The sequence below is a fragment of the Protomyctophum parallelum genome (genome assembly GCF_964188405.1).
Source record: "Protomyctophum parallelum genome assembly, chromosome: 17".
NCBI lineage: Eukaryota > Metazoa > Chordata > Actinopteri > Myctophiformes > Myctophidae > Protomyctophum > Protomyctophum parallelum.
In genome coordinates, this window is record NC_139719.1 from 19,592,516 (window position 1) to 19,607,878 (window position 15,363).

At 40.7% G+C, this 15,363-nt stretch overlaps 2 protein-coding genes across 3 annotated transcripts in view; one reads left to right on the forward strand and one right to left on the reverse strand.

Annotated features, from left to right (window-relative positions):
• Nucleotides 1-1,274: 1,274 nt before the first annotated feature.
• LOC310874643 (uncharacterized protein) lies at nt 1,275-6,321 on the reverse strand (the record flags this gene model as incomplete). Its single annotated transcript, XM_083787504.1, has 4 exons — nt 6,160-6,321; nt 4,280-4,381; nt 3,679-3,810; nt 1,275-2,500 (listed from the first exon to the last, which is right to left on the reverse strand). The coding sequence occupies exons 2-4, from the start codon at nt 4,347-4,349 to the stop codon at nt 1,275-1,277; spliced, it is 1,428 nt and encodes a 475-aa protein (XP_083643630.1). The 5' UTR covers nt 4,350-4,381; nt 6,160-6,321.
• A 4,098-nt stretch (nt 6,322-10,419) lies between these two features.
• Nucleotides 10,420-15,363, forward strand: part of spata20 (spermatogenesis associated 20) — a 93,081-nt gene continuing 88,137 nt past the window's right edge. Inside the window, exons 1-4 of one of the 2 annotated variants that reach the window (XM_083787286.1) lie at nt 10,420-10,722; nt 11,999-12,103; nt 12,698-12,762; nt 14,765-14,919. In XM_083787286.1, coding sequence (XP_083643412.1) covers nt 10,478-10,722; nt 11,999-12,103; nt 12,698-12,762; nt 14,765-14,919 — 570 coding nt within the window. In that variant the 5' untranslated portion in view covers nt 10,420-10,477. The remainder of the gene's footprint in view (nt 10,723-11,998; nt 12,104-12,697; nt 12,763-14,764; nt 14,920-15,363) is intronic. The other variant, XM_083787287.1, reaches the window with a different exon arrangement.

A 15,363-nucleotide genomic window follows, 5' to 3' on the forward strand; every position in this document is an offset into this window, starting at 1 on the left:
GTTCATAAATTAAATAAATCAAAAAAGTATGCACATGCTTAAAGTGATTGGCACATCGAGTGGCAAAGCAACATGCAAAGTGAGTTTAACATTGTTTAATGTTGTTTAATGCAATCAGCTATGACTTTTCTGTTTGGATGTATGGGCTGTCGAGGCCAGAAAGTAGTTTTTTGCCACTCAGTAGGCGTTCCTGCATAACTTCCTGGTTTGATGATGTCACACGCATACCCTCTATAGAATAAACTCTTCTCTAAGCAAACGATGGATAGCTGCAGCCCTAAATGTATGAGATTTGAGGCACATTCAAACACACCAAAGTACACCCTGTATCTACACACCTTCTATTAAAATCAATTAAAATAAATACAAACATTCATTCTCACAACCTGGATATATGCACGTCATTGAGGGAACACTTCAACACATACTCAGGTGCAACGCACACTTTCTTGCAGAATCCTGTTGCATATTGACAATTTCGGCATGACGTAAAAGTGTGAAATCAGAGAGGAGAAAATGTTATGCCATCTCTTTTGTTTTAATACAATTGATATATGATTGAAACATGAGTTGACATTCAAATCATAACATCAAAACAGTAAAATTCTAGAAAAACAATAATATAATTTGCAATACATTACTGTAATGGCACCCTCTAGCTAAAATAATAAAGGTTAACACATTTTAAGGATTAAAAAAATTATAAAAGAAGAAAATAAATCACACCCGAGTGAAGTGAGGGGCGCTCTTATCGTACATTATTCAATCCATTCATTATCAATGGGAATTTAATTTGTGTAGGACAAAAATAGCCGATTTGCTCGTCTACATATGACGTAAATTCTCCATTCATTGTCAATGGGAATTTAAGGTTTGTGTATAGGACAAAAATGGCAGATTTGCTCATCCTCATACAGTATGACGTAAATTCTCCATTCATTGTCAATGGGAATTTAAGGTTTGTGTAAAACGTAACTCGACACTATAGCTGAATATAGGAGGGGGGCCTCTATTGAGAGGAGCAGTATAAATATCCATAATATTTCGCTTGCCTATGCACATCCCTACCAACATAAAGCTGTTTAATTTGATCCTACCAGTGAGCTCGTTTACACTGGACATTGTTTTCGCCTGTGTGGACTGTGGACACGAAGGCAAGTCTATGGACTTCTAATGTTTGTTTAGGGCCACAGTGAGACAAACATTGACGACGTGAGATGTCATGCGGCCAGTATAAATACAGTGGGCGATGCTCATGTCACACGAGTGTGACATTAGTCTTTATTGTCTCCTGTGTGGACACGAAGGTGTGACTTTAGATGACTTGACACCATGAAACTCTTGTCACAGTGTTTACATTTGAAGGGCTTTTCTCCAGTGTGCACACGGTGGTGTCTCCTCAGGTTACTGGGATCACTGTAACTCTTGTCACATTGTGTACATTGGAACGGTTTCTCTCCAGTGTGGACAAGCCGGTGTCTCTTCAGCTGACCCGAGTCATAGAAACTCTTGTCACACAGTGTACAGCTGAAAGGTTTTTCTCCAGTGTGGAGACGCTGGTGTTTTTTCAGAGTAGACGATTCCGTGAAACACTTGTCACATTGTTCACATTGGAAAGGTTTTTTTTTGTGGATGATCTGGTGATGCTTCAAACGATAATATGCACTACTGAAACTCTTGTTACACAGTTTACACTGGAACGGGTGTTCTCCAGTGTGGACAAGCTGGTGTCTCTTCAGCTGAACCGATTCGTTGAAACTCTTGTCACACAGTGTACAGTGGTAAGGTTTTTCACCAGTGTGGACACGCTGGTGTATCTTGAGAATATATGAACTACTGAAACTCTTGTTACACAGTTTACACTGGAATGGTTTTTCTCCAGTGTGGACAAGCTGGTGTCTCTTCAGATATTTTGATCGGCTGAAACTCGTGTCACATAGTTTACATAGGAAAGGTTTTTCTCCAGAGTGGACACTCTGGTGTGACTTCAGCGAAAATGACAAACTGAAACTCTTGTCACAAAATTTACAGTGGAAAGGTTTTTCTCCAGAGTGGACACGTCGGTGTCTCCACAGTGAACTCGAGTCACTAAACCTCTTGCCACAAGATGCACAGAGGAAAGGTTTTTCTCCGGTGTGGACACGCTGGTGTGTCTTCAGCTGACCCGATTCAATGAAACTCTTGTTACACAGTTTACATTGGAAAGGTTTTTCTCCAGTGTGGATACAAAGGTGTCTCTTCAGGTCAAACAACTTACTAAAACTCTTGCAACAAAATGCACAGAGGAAAGGTTTTTCTTCAGTGTGGACACTTGTCTCCCCCCCATCATCACGGTCTCCAGTGGTCTTCCCACTATTACTGCCTTCAATGGTCTCCACCCGATCACTGTCGTCAGCGGTCTCCCCACCATCATCACCGTCTTCAGCAACTTCGGTGTCAGTTACGAGTTCAACTTCAACTTCAGAGCAGTGTGAAGAGATGTCTTCATCAACTTCACTGGCTAGGGGCAGAGAAATAAGATGTTAGTCCACACTGGACTCCTAAAATGAAAATCAAATTTTCTATCTTCCACGTTCGATGTACAAAGCATTTACCTACCAAGACTGTATACACAATGATTAGTCTTTAGGGTGGTTGTATTCCATTTGATATCCTTCTACTATCACAGCAACTCACAAATCTTGCTGCTGTGTTTGCAAATTGTTGTACTTCGCCCAGCAGATATGGGAGTTTTTTGTCATGTCATGACAAATTTTTTTTTTCAAAATCTCCATGTGTGTGGTTGTAATCTGTGGGAAGTATGTGTCTCTGATGTCTTGGTACAATGGACAGATGGTTAGGAAGTGTAGCTCGTTTTCCACTTAATTTTGTGTGCAGTGGGTGCATAGTCTGTCTTCTCTCGGGATACAGGTCTGCCTATGACGGCCTTTCTCGTTCGCGAGACTGTGCTCACTGAGTATGTCCCTAGTTAAGATATTTCTTTGTTTTGGGTCGATCACCGTGCTCAGGTATTCTGCCACTGTGTATTCTCTGTTTAGGGCCAGATAGCATTCTAGTTTACTCTGCTTTTGTGTTGCTTCTTTCCTTTTGCTGTTTTATAATTTGGTTTAGTCCAATGGGTTTTCTATCTCGTGGCTCTGTTTGTGTTTGTGCCCGGAGTTCCAGGGCCAGCTGGCTGAGGGGGCATCTCTCTAGAGTTTCGCTGTGTGTGAGTGCCTTGTTATGGAGTACATCTAGGTCACTTTCTTTTAGGTGGTTGTAGAACTTAAGTGCTCTCTTTTTTATTTTGATTATGAGTCCTAATTCTGCCCTGCATGCAATATTTGGTGTTTTTCACTGGGTACAGAGAATGGATTTGCAGAATTCTGTGTGTAGTGTCTCGGTTTGGTGTTTATCCCATTTTTCAAGGTCATGGTTTTTCATGGTTTATTATTACAGGTGGTTCTGGAAAAAACAGGCTTCAAAGTTTTAGCAAGATTATACATATTGATTAACTGATTGATAGAATAATATATCAGTAAATAATGTAAATAGCATGGAGGTACAGTAATACATTTAGGCTTAAAGGCTAACACAAACGTCTTGGGCACTTGTTTCCATTGTGGTCCTATAATATCCGGATATTGTCATGATATTTCTTTGCCAAAATTATCGTTAGTGAGAACTGAGAATACATACCGAGTTGTGGGTGGTCTTCAGGTTCCTCCTGTTTAATAGAAATGTCTCCAGGTTGCCTCTGTTTAATAGAAACGTCCCTGGCTGAGTCTGGAGAGTCCATCTTCACCTGCAGTTTGGACTCCACACACTGGTCTGAAATGAAGCAAATGCATAAGGACTTTAATAACTGGAGACCTAGTGGAGAATAACAATATTTTCAGATGGTTCACTTCAAGCTAAAACAGTGCGACTTGTAGTATAATTTATGATGGTCTATGGCTAATATATATCACGTTTCACAAGAACAGCTGACGATTACTTGTAGATAATAGAAATAATTTGGTAGATCAGTGTTTACCAAACATTGTTCTGGCAGGGCACACTTTTCACACGCACGCACGCACACCGTCGCACACACGCGATACTTCGATAGGGAAATTATGACAGGCAGTTACTGCCGTCAAAATATGACTCCCCAGTCAAGAAACCCTTAGATAGACACTTGTGCTTTCTAAGGTGTGATTTGGGGCCCTAAAGATGAATACAAAAGTAATATCAACATCCTAATACTGTCCAATACATAGATAGGGAGGGGGGTGAAATTATGACTGAGAATACATACCGAGTTGTGGGTGGTCTTCAGGTTCCTCCTGTTTAATAGAAACGTCCCTGGCTGAGTCTGGAGAGTCCATCTTCACCTGCAGTTTGGACTCCACACACTGGTCTGAAATGAAGCAAAGTAATAAGGACTTTCACTTTAATAACTGGAGTATTTGCAGATGGTTCACTTCCAGCTGAAACTGTGCGACTTGTAGTATAGTTTATGATGGCCTATGGCTAATATATGTATATCACGTTTCACAGGAACAGCTGATGATTACTTGTAGATAATACTTAATACTGTCCAATACTTAGATAGGGAGGGGGGGTGAAATTATGACAGTTACTGCTGTCAAAATATGACCCGCACTGCCCCCAGTAAAAATAACACTTGTTTTTTAAATACTCACTCGTACTTTCTAAGGTGTGATTTGGGGCCCTAAAGATGAATACAAAATTCATATAACTTCACACAGGTGTGATTTATTTTAATGGAATATTACATCGGGTAAAATATACCCACGTTTAGTGATGGTTTGACAAAAGTCAAGTCTAGTGTTCTACAACTCGCTGTGAAGACAAACAAGCATTGCATCCTACTACAAATGTGCCACGTCTCTGCGTGTCTGCACGGTTGTAATGCACGTAACTCGGCAACCGTTTGCCCCACCGACTTCACATTCGATACACGTGGTCCACAGCCCCGCAGGGAGTGCAGTGCCTGGTATCGAGTCGGGCGGACCCACGGTTCTCCAGAACCACCACAAAAGGCTCTTAAAGGCTCTGGTCAGGCTCTGCTAGTGGCGGCGGTGGCTCAGGGGTAGAGTGGCTGGATGGTAACCGCAAGGTTGCCAGTTCGAACCCGGGCTCCCCCAGAGTTAGTGTCAAAGTGTCCTTGAGCAAGACACTGAACCCCTAATTGCTCCTGATGTGCCTTGCATGGTTTCTGCTGCCATCGGTGTGTGAATGGGTCAATGTAATGCACATTCTATGTAAAGCGCCTTGGATAAAGGTGCTATATAAATGCACCAGGGTGGGTCGAATGAAATGTTGTCCAGCAGGGGGAGTGGGTTACCCAGGCTAGGGTTTAGGGTACCTTTTTGCCCTGCGTGTTTCCGCTGTGGAACAGTTCAGTGTATAGGGTTTATGATGGGGGACAGGGTTAGGGTACCTTTTTGCCCTGCGTGTTTCCGCTGTGGAACAGTTCAGTGTATAGGGTTTATGATGGGGGACAGGGTTAGGGTACCTTTTTGCCCTGCGTGTTTCCGCTGTGGAACAGTTCAGTGTATAGGGTTTATGATGGGGGACAGGGTTAGGGTACCTTTTTGCCCTGCAGAATGCAAATCTGTCAAGGGTTTACCCAGGCTACCCTAACCCCAACATAAACCCTACAGTTCTGAGAGGTACCCTAACCCCATCCCCCTATAAAACACTAAACCCTATATATACTGTACTGAACATGAACAGTCACTTCGCTACAAGCTTGTACATCTGCTATTTTTGAACATTATTGAAAAATCTTGAACGTTTTAACACAGCTCTCTTCTTCAGCTGACAATGACATCAACATTACATAGGCTACATACATACAGAGTAAATGTCCTACTGGTTGACAAGGTACGTTTGCACCTCATTGATTAAGTTATATGTTGATTAACAACTGCAATGCTATGCTGTAAAACATTCAATACACATGCAACAATTATGTCTTATTGCTGCTGCTGCTATGGAGCCGTTTGTGTTTATGATCATTTTATAACAGCAGCTAGCAGTTAGATTTATGCTCCAACTTAAATTATGAGTTAATAAAGACAGAGATTTAACAGGCACATTTATTTCTGATCTTTAACTGATAAATATATGAAAGACATTGACAACGTGATAGTTCATTTTAAACGATACCTGCTGTGTTTGTGGTTGAGCTGCTAACAAACGTCCTCGCTGCTGCTGCTGCTTAATGACGACACTGTTTTGAAACGACACGTTTTGGTTTTCTTTGTATCCTAGTTTTATATAAAAATATGGTTATTAAAATGTCAACAACTGCGCCGCGCTATCTATAAGGCATTCTGTGGCCAGTGGTTTTTTTTGCTACACGTCACCATGCTGTTTTCGCCAGTGTCATTTTAGCAAATCTAATCTAGCAAATATAAGACTTCTGGTGAACGATCTCTTCAAAATAAGAGTAACCATTGGAACACTATTAATTTGCACATTAAAACTATTAATTAAGCATTTAAACGATGCTATAAGACACACATTATCTTTCGGTGTAGAAATAAGTAATTGAATAACATAAAAAGGTTAATGTGTGTCTTTTAGAAAACATTAATTACACCTTATTCTGAAGGCAACCAGATTTGCTAGCTCCCAATTATAGATAATATATTTGCCAACAAGACAGTGCTGTTTCAGCGTTTTGAGAATCATTCTACAGAATCAGACAACTGTTACTACAGCACACACTACATAAGCAGTACCGGGGCACAAACTAAACAAATACTCTCCCCGCCACGGTGCTAACAAAACAAAGTCCATGAAATAAATCACATGCGAAATAATAAAATCATTCTTACGAGTAGCCTATTTAATTTACGTTTGTGGCTTAGTGTGTTGTGTTGTGTAAACGTGTGTTGTCAGGGGGACACAGTTGGTGGTAACACACTGTCCCCTTAAAGGGTCTACTTTCTCCCATCAGCCCTCCTTTTAAAGAGCTCCAAAACAATACAGCTCAGGTGCTGAGAATTGCTAATTACTAATTGATGACATCACCAGATGGTGTGGACATTACAGAATAGATATACAAAATCACACAGTTATGTAGGAAACAAGAATAATACATCACATGTTAACAGACTTATACAATCACTTTTTGAAAATAACGGTAGCACTGGAGGGAGAGATCTTCATTCAAGCCACCTGGATTGACAGACTGTAAATAAACAATCCATCTAGATTCAGTTTGGAGGAGTTTAGTGTCTAAATCACCCCCTCTTCTAGATTTCTTAATTTGATCAATAACGGTGTAAGACAGATCTGCTGTGTGTGAGTGAGTGACCGGCTTCCATGAAATGTCTGGCGACAGGAGATGTCCTTGCGTCAAAACCATACATATACACATAATATACTGTACTGCTCTGTACTGCTGCTCATTCCACCATATTGATTTGATTTATTTATTTATTTAGCACAGTATTAAAACAGTACAAAAGGAATATAGGAAGATATAGTAGAACATAAACAATGGAGGAGGCAAGAAGCCCAGAGCGCTTATACAACAAAATAAAATAATGATTTGAATGCAATACATATTATTTACAGATATGATTGCATAGTATAAAGAAAAGTTCTAGACCAAAACAAAAAACTTGATTAACACAATTATCGAAGATGGATTGTCAACATAGATGGCATTTAGGCCTACGCTTCTATATAATTATGTAAAAAATAAAAATAAAAAATTAATATCAGGGAAAAGATAATGATTAGAATAAGAATAGTTTAAGTGATCTGGTCAATCAGAACATACTGATCCCATGGGACCAGATAACACCAGCATTATGATAATTAGCCTATGAATACATCATTTTGTGCTCAAGGCTTAGTTATGTCTGTCTTCCAACAGATTCATTGCTGTTCAGGTGATCTGACTGCTTAGCAATTAAGTAAAAAATACAACGAGATACAACGAGATCTTATTTTAATGATGTTTGGGACAAGAAACACTTTCCTTGTGGGAAATATGTTTTTTTGATATTTTTGTATTTCAAAGTGTCCATGGGCTCCATGATGTCATGGACACTGGGCTCACTTATTTCCTGGACTACATCAAGGACTGTCTAAAGAGGACAAGAAGCGAAGACCGTACGGGCGACGCCATGTTGCTCACATGGTGCACCATGGAAGGAAAGAAACATGCGCAGTTGCAGACCAAGGAAGCTGAAGGAGGAAGTGTTGGCTGCATAAAGCCCACTGAACTTGAACTTCCTTCATGCCTGAGTGTCCAAGTTGCTCCTTTTTTACCTGACAGGGGGGAGTTTCCCTGGTTGGACGTAGCGCGTGGAAGGAACATGTTATTCCAACAGTTCAAGGACTTCCAGTAAAGAATTGAATGACTTCAAAATATTCACGTTTGCAAAAATCATAATACTACAAGTCTGAAGTCTCACATAATATTATCACAGTCAGCAATAGTTTGAAGCTATCTCATAAAGCTTTCTTTCACTCTCTGGCGTTTGTGTGCGCTGGATTATGGCCATATCTGCGCAAATGGCCATTGTTATATATAGGCAACAGTTTCAGTTCTCTGTGCGTGTGTGTGTGTGTGTGTGTGTGTGTGTGTCTGAGCGAGGGGGGGGGGGGGGGGGGGCACGAGGGCCCATATTAAGGAGTAGTGAAAATGGCATATCTACAAGCTCATATTCTTGACATGATCGGCTATAGATTCTATAGAATATAATCAATGGTCAACAGTTGCAGCCCTAGTTGCAAAATAAAATGGAGTTTGACATTACAATGGGTTTGTTGGAAGGGGACAGGGCAGCTAAGATGAATATCAAATATCTAAATTACTGAATGAAGAAACTTAAAAAACTGTCTGGGGGGTTCATATCAGAGTAATATAGTAAGAGATTGGCGACACTAGCGTTGACTCCCATTATAACAATGGCATGCGGAATTGCTCATTCCATCTCAATGGGATAGTTCCAGCCATAGGAGCAATGTTTGGAACTATAGCCCATAGGCACCCGCTTTGTGGCTAGATCAAAGCGTGTCGCTACTCTCCTACTCTATGGCATAACTTTATAATTATATATAAGTATTTAGCCTCTCTATGGTATAACTTTAATATTACATAAATGTCAATCTTCAGTGAGTTTAATTATATTCTCTAGGCATGCTGTGTGATGGTTTTCATTGTCTTTCATTAATTTATTTCATAAAGTAACAAGATATGATAAACATTTTTCTACTGTGGACCTTCTTTAAGTTCACCACCATGTTTTCTTTCCCCCTGTGTCTACAAACGAAATTTACTTAGAACTCTGTCCAGAAACTGAACCCTTTAAGAGCACCTGTTTTCAATACCATAATTACAGGCCCACACATTAGTAGCAACTAATATTTTGCAACAAAGTTACACTGCTGCAAAATAATGTAAATATTGAATCCTACCTGAACTGCTAAAACTCTGTGACAACCATCCTTCTGCAGTGAGCTGGTCTGAGGGGAATGAACTCAATGAGGGGCCCCTCATTGAGCCTGAGTGGTGGTGGTGGATTCTGAAGGAAAATTAGAGGAAGCAGGACAATTTCAGTTCCTCGTTTAGGCCCATATGGGTTCCAGTGTGTTGACAGTATGTATCCAATGGGCCTCTCTGCATATAGCACTTTCTTAATAATGTCTTATGTAGTAATATTGCAAATATTATAAGGTTCTGAATAACAAACTTTATTTAATTGTCTTTATATTGTTTAAATAATAAATAAACACATAAATAAGACTATTTGCAAAAGGGAAAACTGTTATTAAATTATTTTAAATAAGTGAATACATTATCTGTTCAAGTTTAAGCTCTTTACATTAAAATATCATGTGGTTCAACTTACCCCTTGACTTGGATCAACTTACCCCTTACCTGGGGCAAATTGAGCCACATGACCACTTTAAAAAAAAAGGTCATATTTTCATGGCCCTTTGTCATAGCTGCTTACTCATCATTTCAATTGATAGAGGACATCCTGAAATATGTGTAGATCATTAGATTTGACTGCCATCTCATTTTGCCTTGCTTCCAGGACAACTTAATCAAAAAGTGGTTCATCTTACCCCGTTCTCCCCTACCCATAACTGGGACAGCTCCATTGCTGTTTATAGGAGTGGCTAGCACCACTCAAAAACATAAACTCTAGTCTATACACCAAGATACTGTAAACATACCTCGTTGTCTGCATACAAAAACAAATCTAAATCGAATGAGTCCAACACAATATTCGCATTCAGGACCCCACTTTGAAAACCACTGCTCTACTAGGCTACACAGCACCATCTGCTGCTAAACTTGTCGAACTGCACCATGGCGCTCGCGTGTGCAGAGTAGAGTCGCAGGAGTAGTGGGGTTTTATAAACAGCAGCACACGTGGTTCGTACGCGTCACCTTCCTCCAAGTTGTGTGTGTGTGTGTGACAGACAGTTCCACTAATATAATAACTGGATTAAGATGTTGAGACACGCATGGGGGCGTTCTGCTGCTGCAACCCAACATCAGCCGGTGTTCCTCCGCCTACCGAGTGTAGCTGTCCTGGGAGCAGACACAGACAGCAGTAGACCACAGCAGCTTGTCAGTAGTACCAGTAATAGTACCAGGCAGGGACGTACCGTCGGTCATTGTGCTTCTACACGCCCAGCGCCGAGAGACAAACACCCGCTGCTGAACCCCTGTCGGGCGGTCCGCTGCGGCTTCAGGTAAAGTACATTATGACTGCTGGGGTTGTTAGCCATAGCCACTCTCGGGACCCTCGGTTACCTTCTCTGTATTTTGGACGGGAATGGGTCTATGTAGTCTGGGGTACAGACTATACATACTGCTTTCCTTTCCCCCGGTGTTTCACCCATTTATGTGGAGTGGACAAGACAGGGTTTTGAGGTTTTACTTAAAGTTATTCTTTAAAAGGGACAGGGAGTCCGAAGTAATAACCACTGCTAGCAGGAAAGCTAAAGCTAGTTTGACATGTTGTTATTGTTGTGAACTTGTGGCAAAGCAGCATGCACGTTCAAGGTGGATTATTATTATTATCCAGCTTGAAGTTTCATGCGTGTTTAGCTTGCAAGACAACCCCCTGCTACTACATTGCTTTTTAAGTAAACTGAGACAATGTACTATTAACTTGTATCTTTATTCAAGTTGCACAAGTCAATAAGCAACACGAATTGGCGTGATGTAACATTGCATTGGGGCATGCACAGTCATGGACATGGTTGAATGATGCAACGTCATGTTACGTAGCATACATAAGTTATCGCAACATAATACATATGATGCCATATTGTTGCACAGTCACTGTGTTATATCAGCAAGTATACATTTGAAGCACATTACTGGATATAAACAAGTCTGTTAGAATAGTCTTAGAAATGTCTATCATAATTATAGAATGATATACATAAACATTATACCAAGGAGTGTCGGTGAACAATAACTGCATGTTTTATGATATTGCTAACATTTCTGAGCTGCAATTTTAATGCTGCTGTCTTTTGTAATGTTTGTATAACAATGTATTTTACATGCTGTTTGTGTATGAAATATTTAGTTTCATCATGTTCTACTGTAATGTAATTGTAATTAATTGTCTCATTCACAACAATGCAAGTGCATTATGTGTGTTAATTTATGTTACATCATGTATTCACAATTATCTTATGTGTATTTGGTTTAATGGTAATGGAATCCAAGGGACGTGATTTATTTGACCTGATAGAATTTCATTTTGTACTAAAAATAAGAAAATCTTCTAAATCCTAATGGTTTTCTGAAAAACGTGTGTTTCTATATCAGTGGTTCTCAAACTTTTTCATGTCAAGGACCCTCAAACTTATATGCATTTGGCCACTGCCCCTCATCTCACGATATTTTGTACCAGAGACTGTCGGAAGCATAGACTGAGTTAAGAGCGTCTGCTAAATACGTAAATTGTCCATATATATATATATTGTTCATACAGTGTATATTGTTTCCCAGCAGCCCCTCTGTCAGTCTCAGCATGGCTTCAGGGAGTCACAGTAACAGACTGGCCAAGGAGCGCTCCCCCTACCTCTTGCAGCACGCACACAACCCTGTGGACTGGTGAGTAACCGCATGCACGCCCACACGCACAACCCTGTGGACTGGTGACGCATCACGCACGCAAGCACATTGTACGCTACGCACACACAACCTTGTGTGTGCGTGCGACTGGTGACTAACACGCGCAGTCGCGCACGCACTGTGTTTAATGTCATCTCAGGTCCTCCACTGCTGGCCTGCTTGAAGTGCCTAAAAAATAATGTGCACAAAAAAATATGGTGAGGCAGCCTTTTGCTTCTATGGCCCAACAGCCTGGAATGAACTACCATTCCAGCTCAGACACGCGCCCTCTGTAGACATTTTTAAATCTCAACTCAAGACTCACCTCTTCACTCTTGCTTTTAGTTGAGTTTTAATATGTGCGTTCCTACCCTGTCCCGACTGATTTGCTGCATGTGGTGTTTTTATAAAAAAAATTCTCTATGTTTTTATACTCTTATTTTGTTCTTTGCCATTGTTCTATCATTTTAACTACTTGTGTTTTATTGTATTCTATTGTTGTGTCCTGCCCTGTGAAGCACTTTTATGTATGAAAGGTGCTATATAAAGTTTATTATTATTATTATTATTATTATTATTATCTCATTCTCTCAGGTACCCATGGGGACAGGATGCGTTTGACAAGGCCAAGGAGGAGGACAAGCCCATCTTCCTATCGGGTAATTGGCAAAAGATGGTCAAGATTGTTGTTTCATCAACCATTTATAATCACCATTATTTCAAACTTTTGGTCTTCTGGAACAATCGGATGACTTACAAAATTAATTTGACTAGAGGTTCGGGGCCTCACCTATATGTTGCACCGCTGATCCGGCTGATATGGCCATAATTATGTCCTGTCCTTTTTCATGGGCATAAATTGGGATCGCCTGAAATTTTTGCAACCAACCTGAAAATGTATTTTTTTGTTTACTAAACGTCATTTCAGATGATGAGTGATTAACGAGCCTATAGTAATACATTTTCAATGACACCTGCATTTTTAAGTCGAGGGGCGTCGACACAAGCGTATTTACGCAGGTGCGGTCCCCGTGAAAATTGCCGCACGCATGCTCGTTTCGTGCACACAAATCCGCGACTGACCAGACCTGGATTCTGTTGAGCTTTTCTTTTTCTTTTTTTCTTTAAAGGGATGGTTCAGATTTTTTGGTTTTAGTGAATATTAAGTAGTTCTGGTCATTTTGTGGGGGGCCACGCAGTAAAAGTAAATTAATCCACAAAACGAACGTGATTTGTACTGTTGGCCTATTTCTAAAATATTAGCGCGACTTTCGTTCAACTTTGACCCCTCCATCACATGGAACTATTCTTTGGGTGTAGTAATATGGACACAAAAAACATGGTTCTGTGTGATAGAGGGGTAAAAAAAGAACGAAAGTTGCACTAATATTTTAAGAAATAGGTCAACAATACAAATGAAACGTTAGTTTTGTGGATTAATTTACCTTTACTGCGTGGCCCCCAGTGCCCCTCACAAAATGACCGGAACTACTTGATATTTCACCAAAACCAGAGCAGAACTCCCACCACGGGACTCTGGCAATCAATGAATACAGTTGCAACCACTACATGAGCAGACCTAGGCTTAGGCCTAGGACCTTAATACTGCTTGTTCACATGGGCAGATGCAAAGATACAAAGATTCACAGCATAAGTGTCGCTTTGTATCTAAAGTTGAAGCCAGTTCAACTTGTTTTTTTTTTTTTCAGTTACAAACGTCAGATTTGCTTCGTAACTTCACGTCGCTGGCTTCCATTGAAAATGAATGGTAGACTGTATCTTTGTATCTGCCCATCTGAACGCATCATATGGGATAATCTGTGGATAATCAAGACTCATCAATTTAGTGGATTATTTTTTTAAATGGGTTAGGCGTTTTTCCTCATGTTATTGTTTCGTAATGTCTAGTTTTGATATATTCTCGCTTATTTGCCCGGCCCCAGTAGTGGTCCTGAACATTGTTTTTTAACCCACTCTGGGCGGGAACCCCTTTTGGTGTTAGCATTATGCTATGCTTTAGCTATTGAAAAATAGCAGATCTACAAGCTCGTAGCGCGCCACTGAGTGGCGCGCTACGAGCTTGTAGGTCTGCTATTTTTGAAGAATCGTGAAAAGTGACATGAAAGTGTTTGAGAAGGACTGACATAGAGCGTCGCAGTCCCTCCCCCTTTCAGAACAACGAGTGGCCCAGGAAATGAATCGCAATGCATTTGTCCCATAGGCATTTTGTGCTTTATTTATTTAAAGACCTTTTAAGCGTCGTACGAAGCCAACTCTTGTCGTGACAAATCATGTCAACACACACAATATTTTGGACCAAACAAATAATTACAAAGAAGAAAAACAACAAAAAAGGGTTGTAACCTGCCGTTTCTTTCCACTTTCTAATTCTTTGTTTGGCCCGAAATATTGTGTGTGTTGTCATGACGCTTAAAAAGTCTTTAAATAAATAAAGCACGAAATGCCTATGGGACAAATGCATTGCGATTCATTGCCTGGGCCACTCGTTGTTCTGAAAGGGGGAGGGACTGCGACGCTCTATAGAAAAACATAGCTTTTTCAAGAAAACAGTCAGGATTTAGAAGGCATTTGCTTAGAATCGTTCCCAGGTCAGAATGGCCTAATTGTGTTGTTGCCCATGCATGGGTTCCATCATGGCAGTGGGATACTCCACCTGTCACTGGTGTCACGTGATGGAGCGGGAGTCTTTCGAGGACGAGGAGATCGGCAAGCTCCTCAGTGACAACTTCGTCTGCATCAAGGTCGACCGAGAGGAGAGACCCGACGTGGATAAAGTCTACATGACCTTCATCCAGGTGTGTGTGCATTGATTCACATTATATTTAACAGTTTGACTCCATGAAACGCGTAACCCGCATTTTAATCAAATATCCTACGCTGCCGAGATTGTTTTATCACCTTTTTAGAGCATGTACGCTGAATTATTTGGCGGAAAAAAGGTTCCTCCGTTTGTTATGAACGATCGCACCACCCGCCATCTTGGTGCGCCGCAAGACCGCCCCACGAGACCCTCCTCCATGAGGAGTTGTACCCCGTTCATTTGCATTGGCCTCAATTTCCCAGAAGCCCTAGCAGCCCACAGCATGTGTTGATTTCCGGTTTCGTCGTCATAACATGAAGGTCTCGTCTCGCTTAAGCGCCATGGAACCCTGGATTAAACAATTAGCGGCAGTCAAACTGTTAATAGGGATGGGTCTGATTAATTGATTAGTCCTTAATGGGATCGGAATCGATTATAA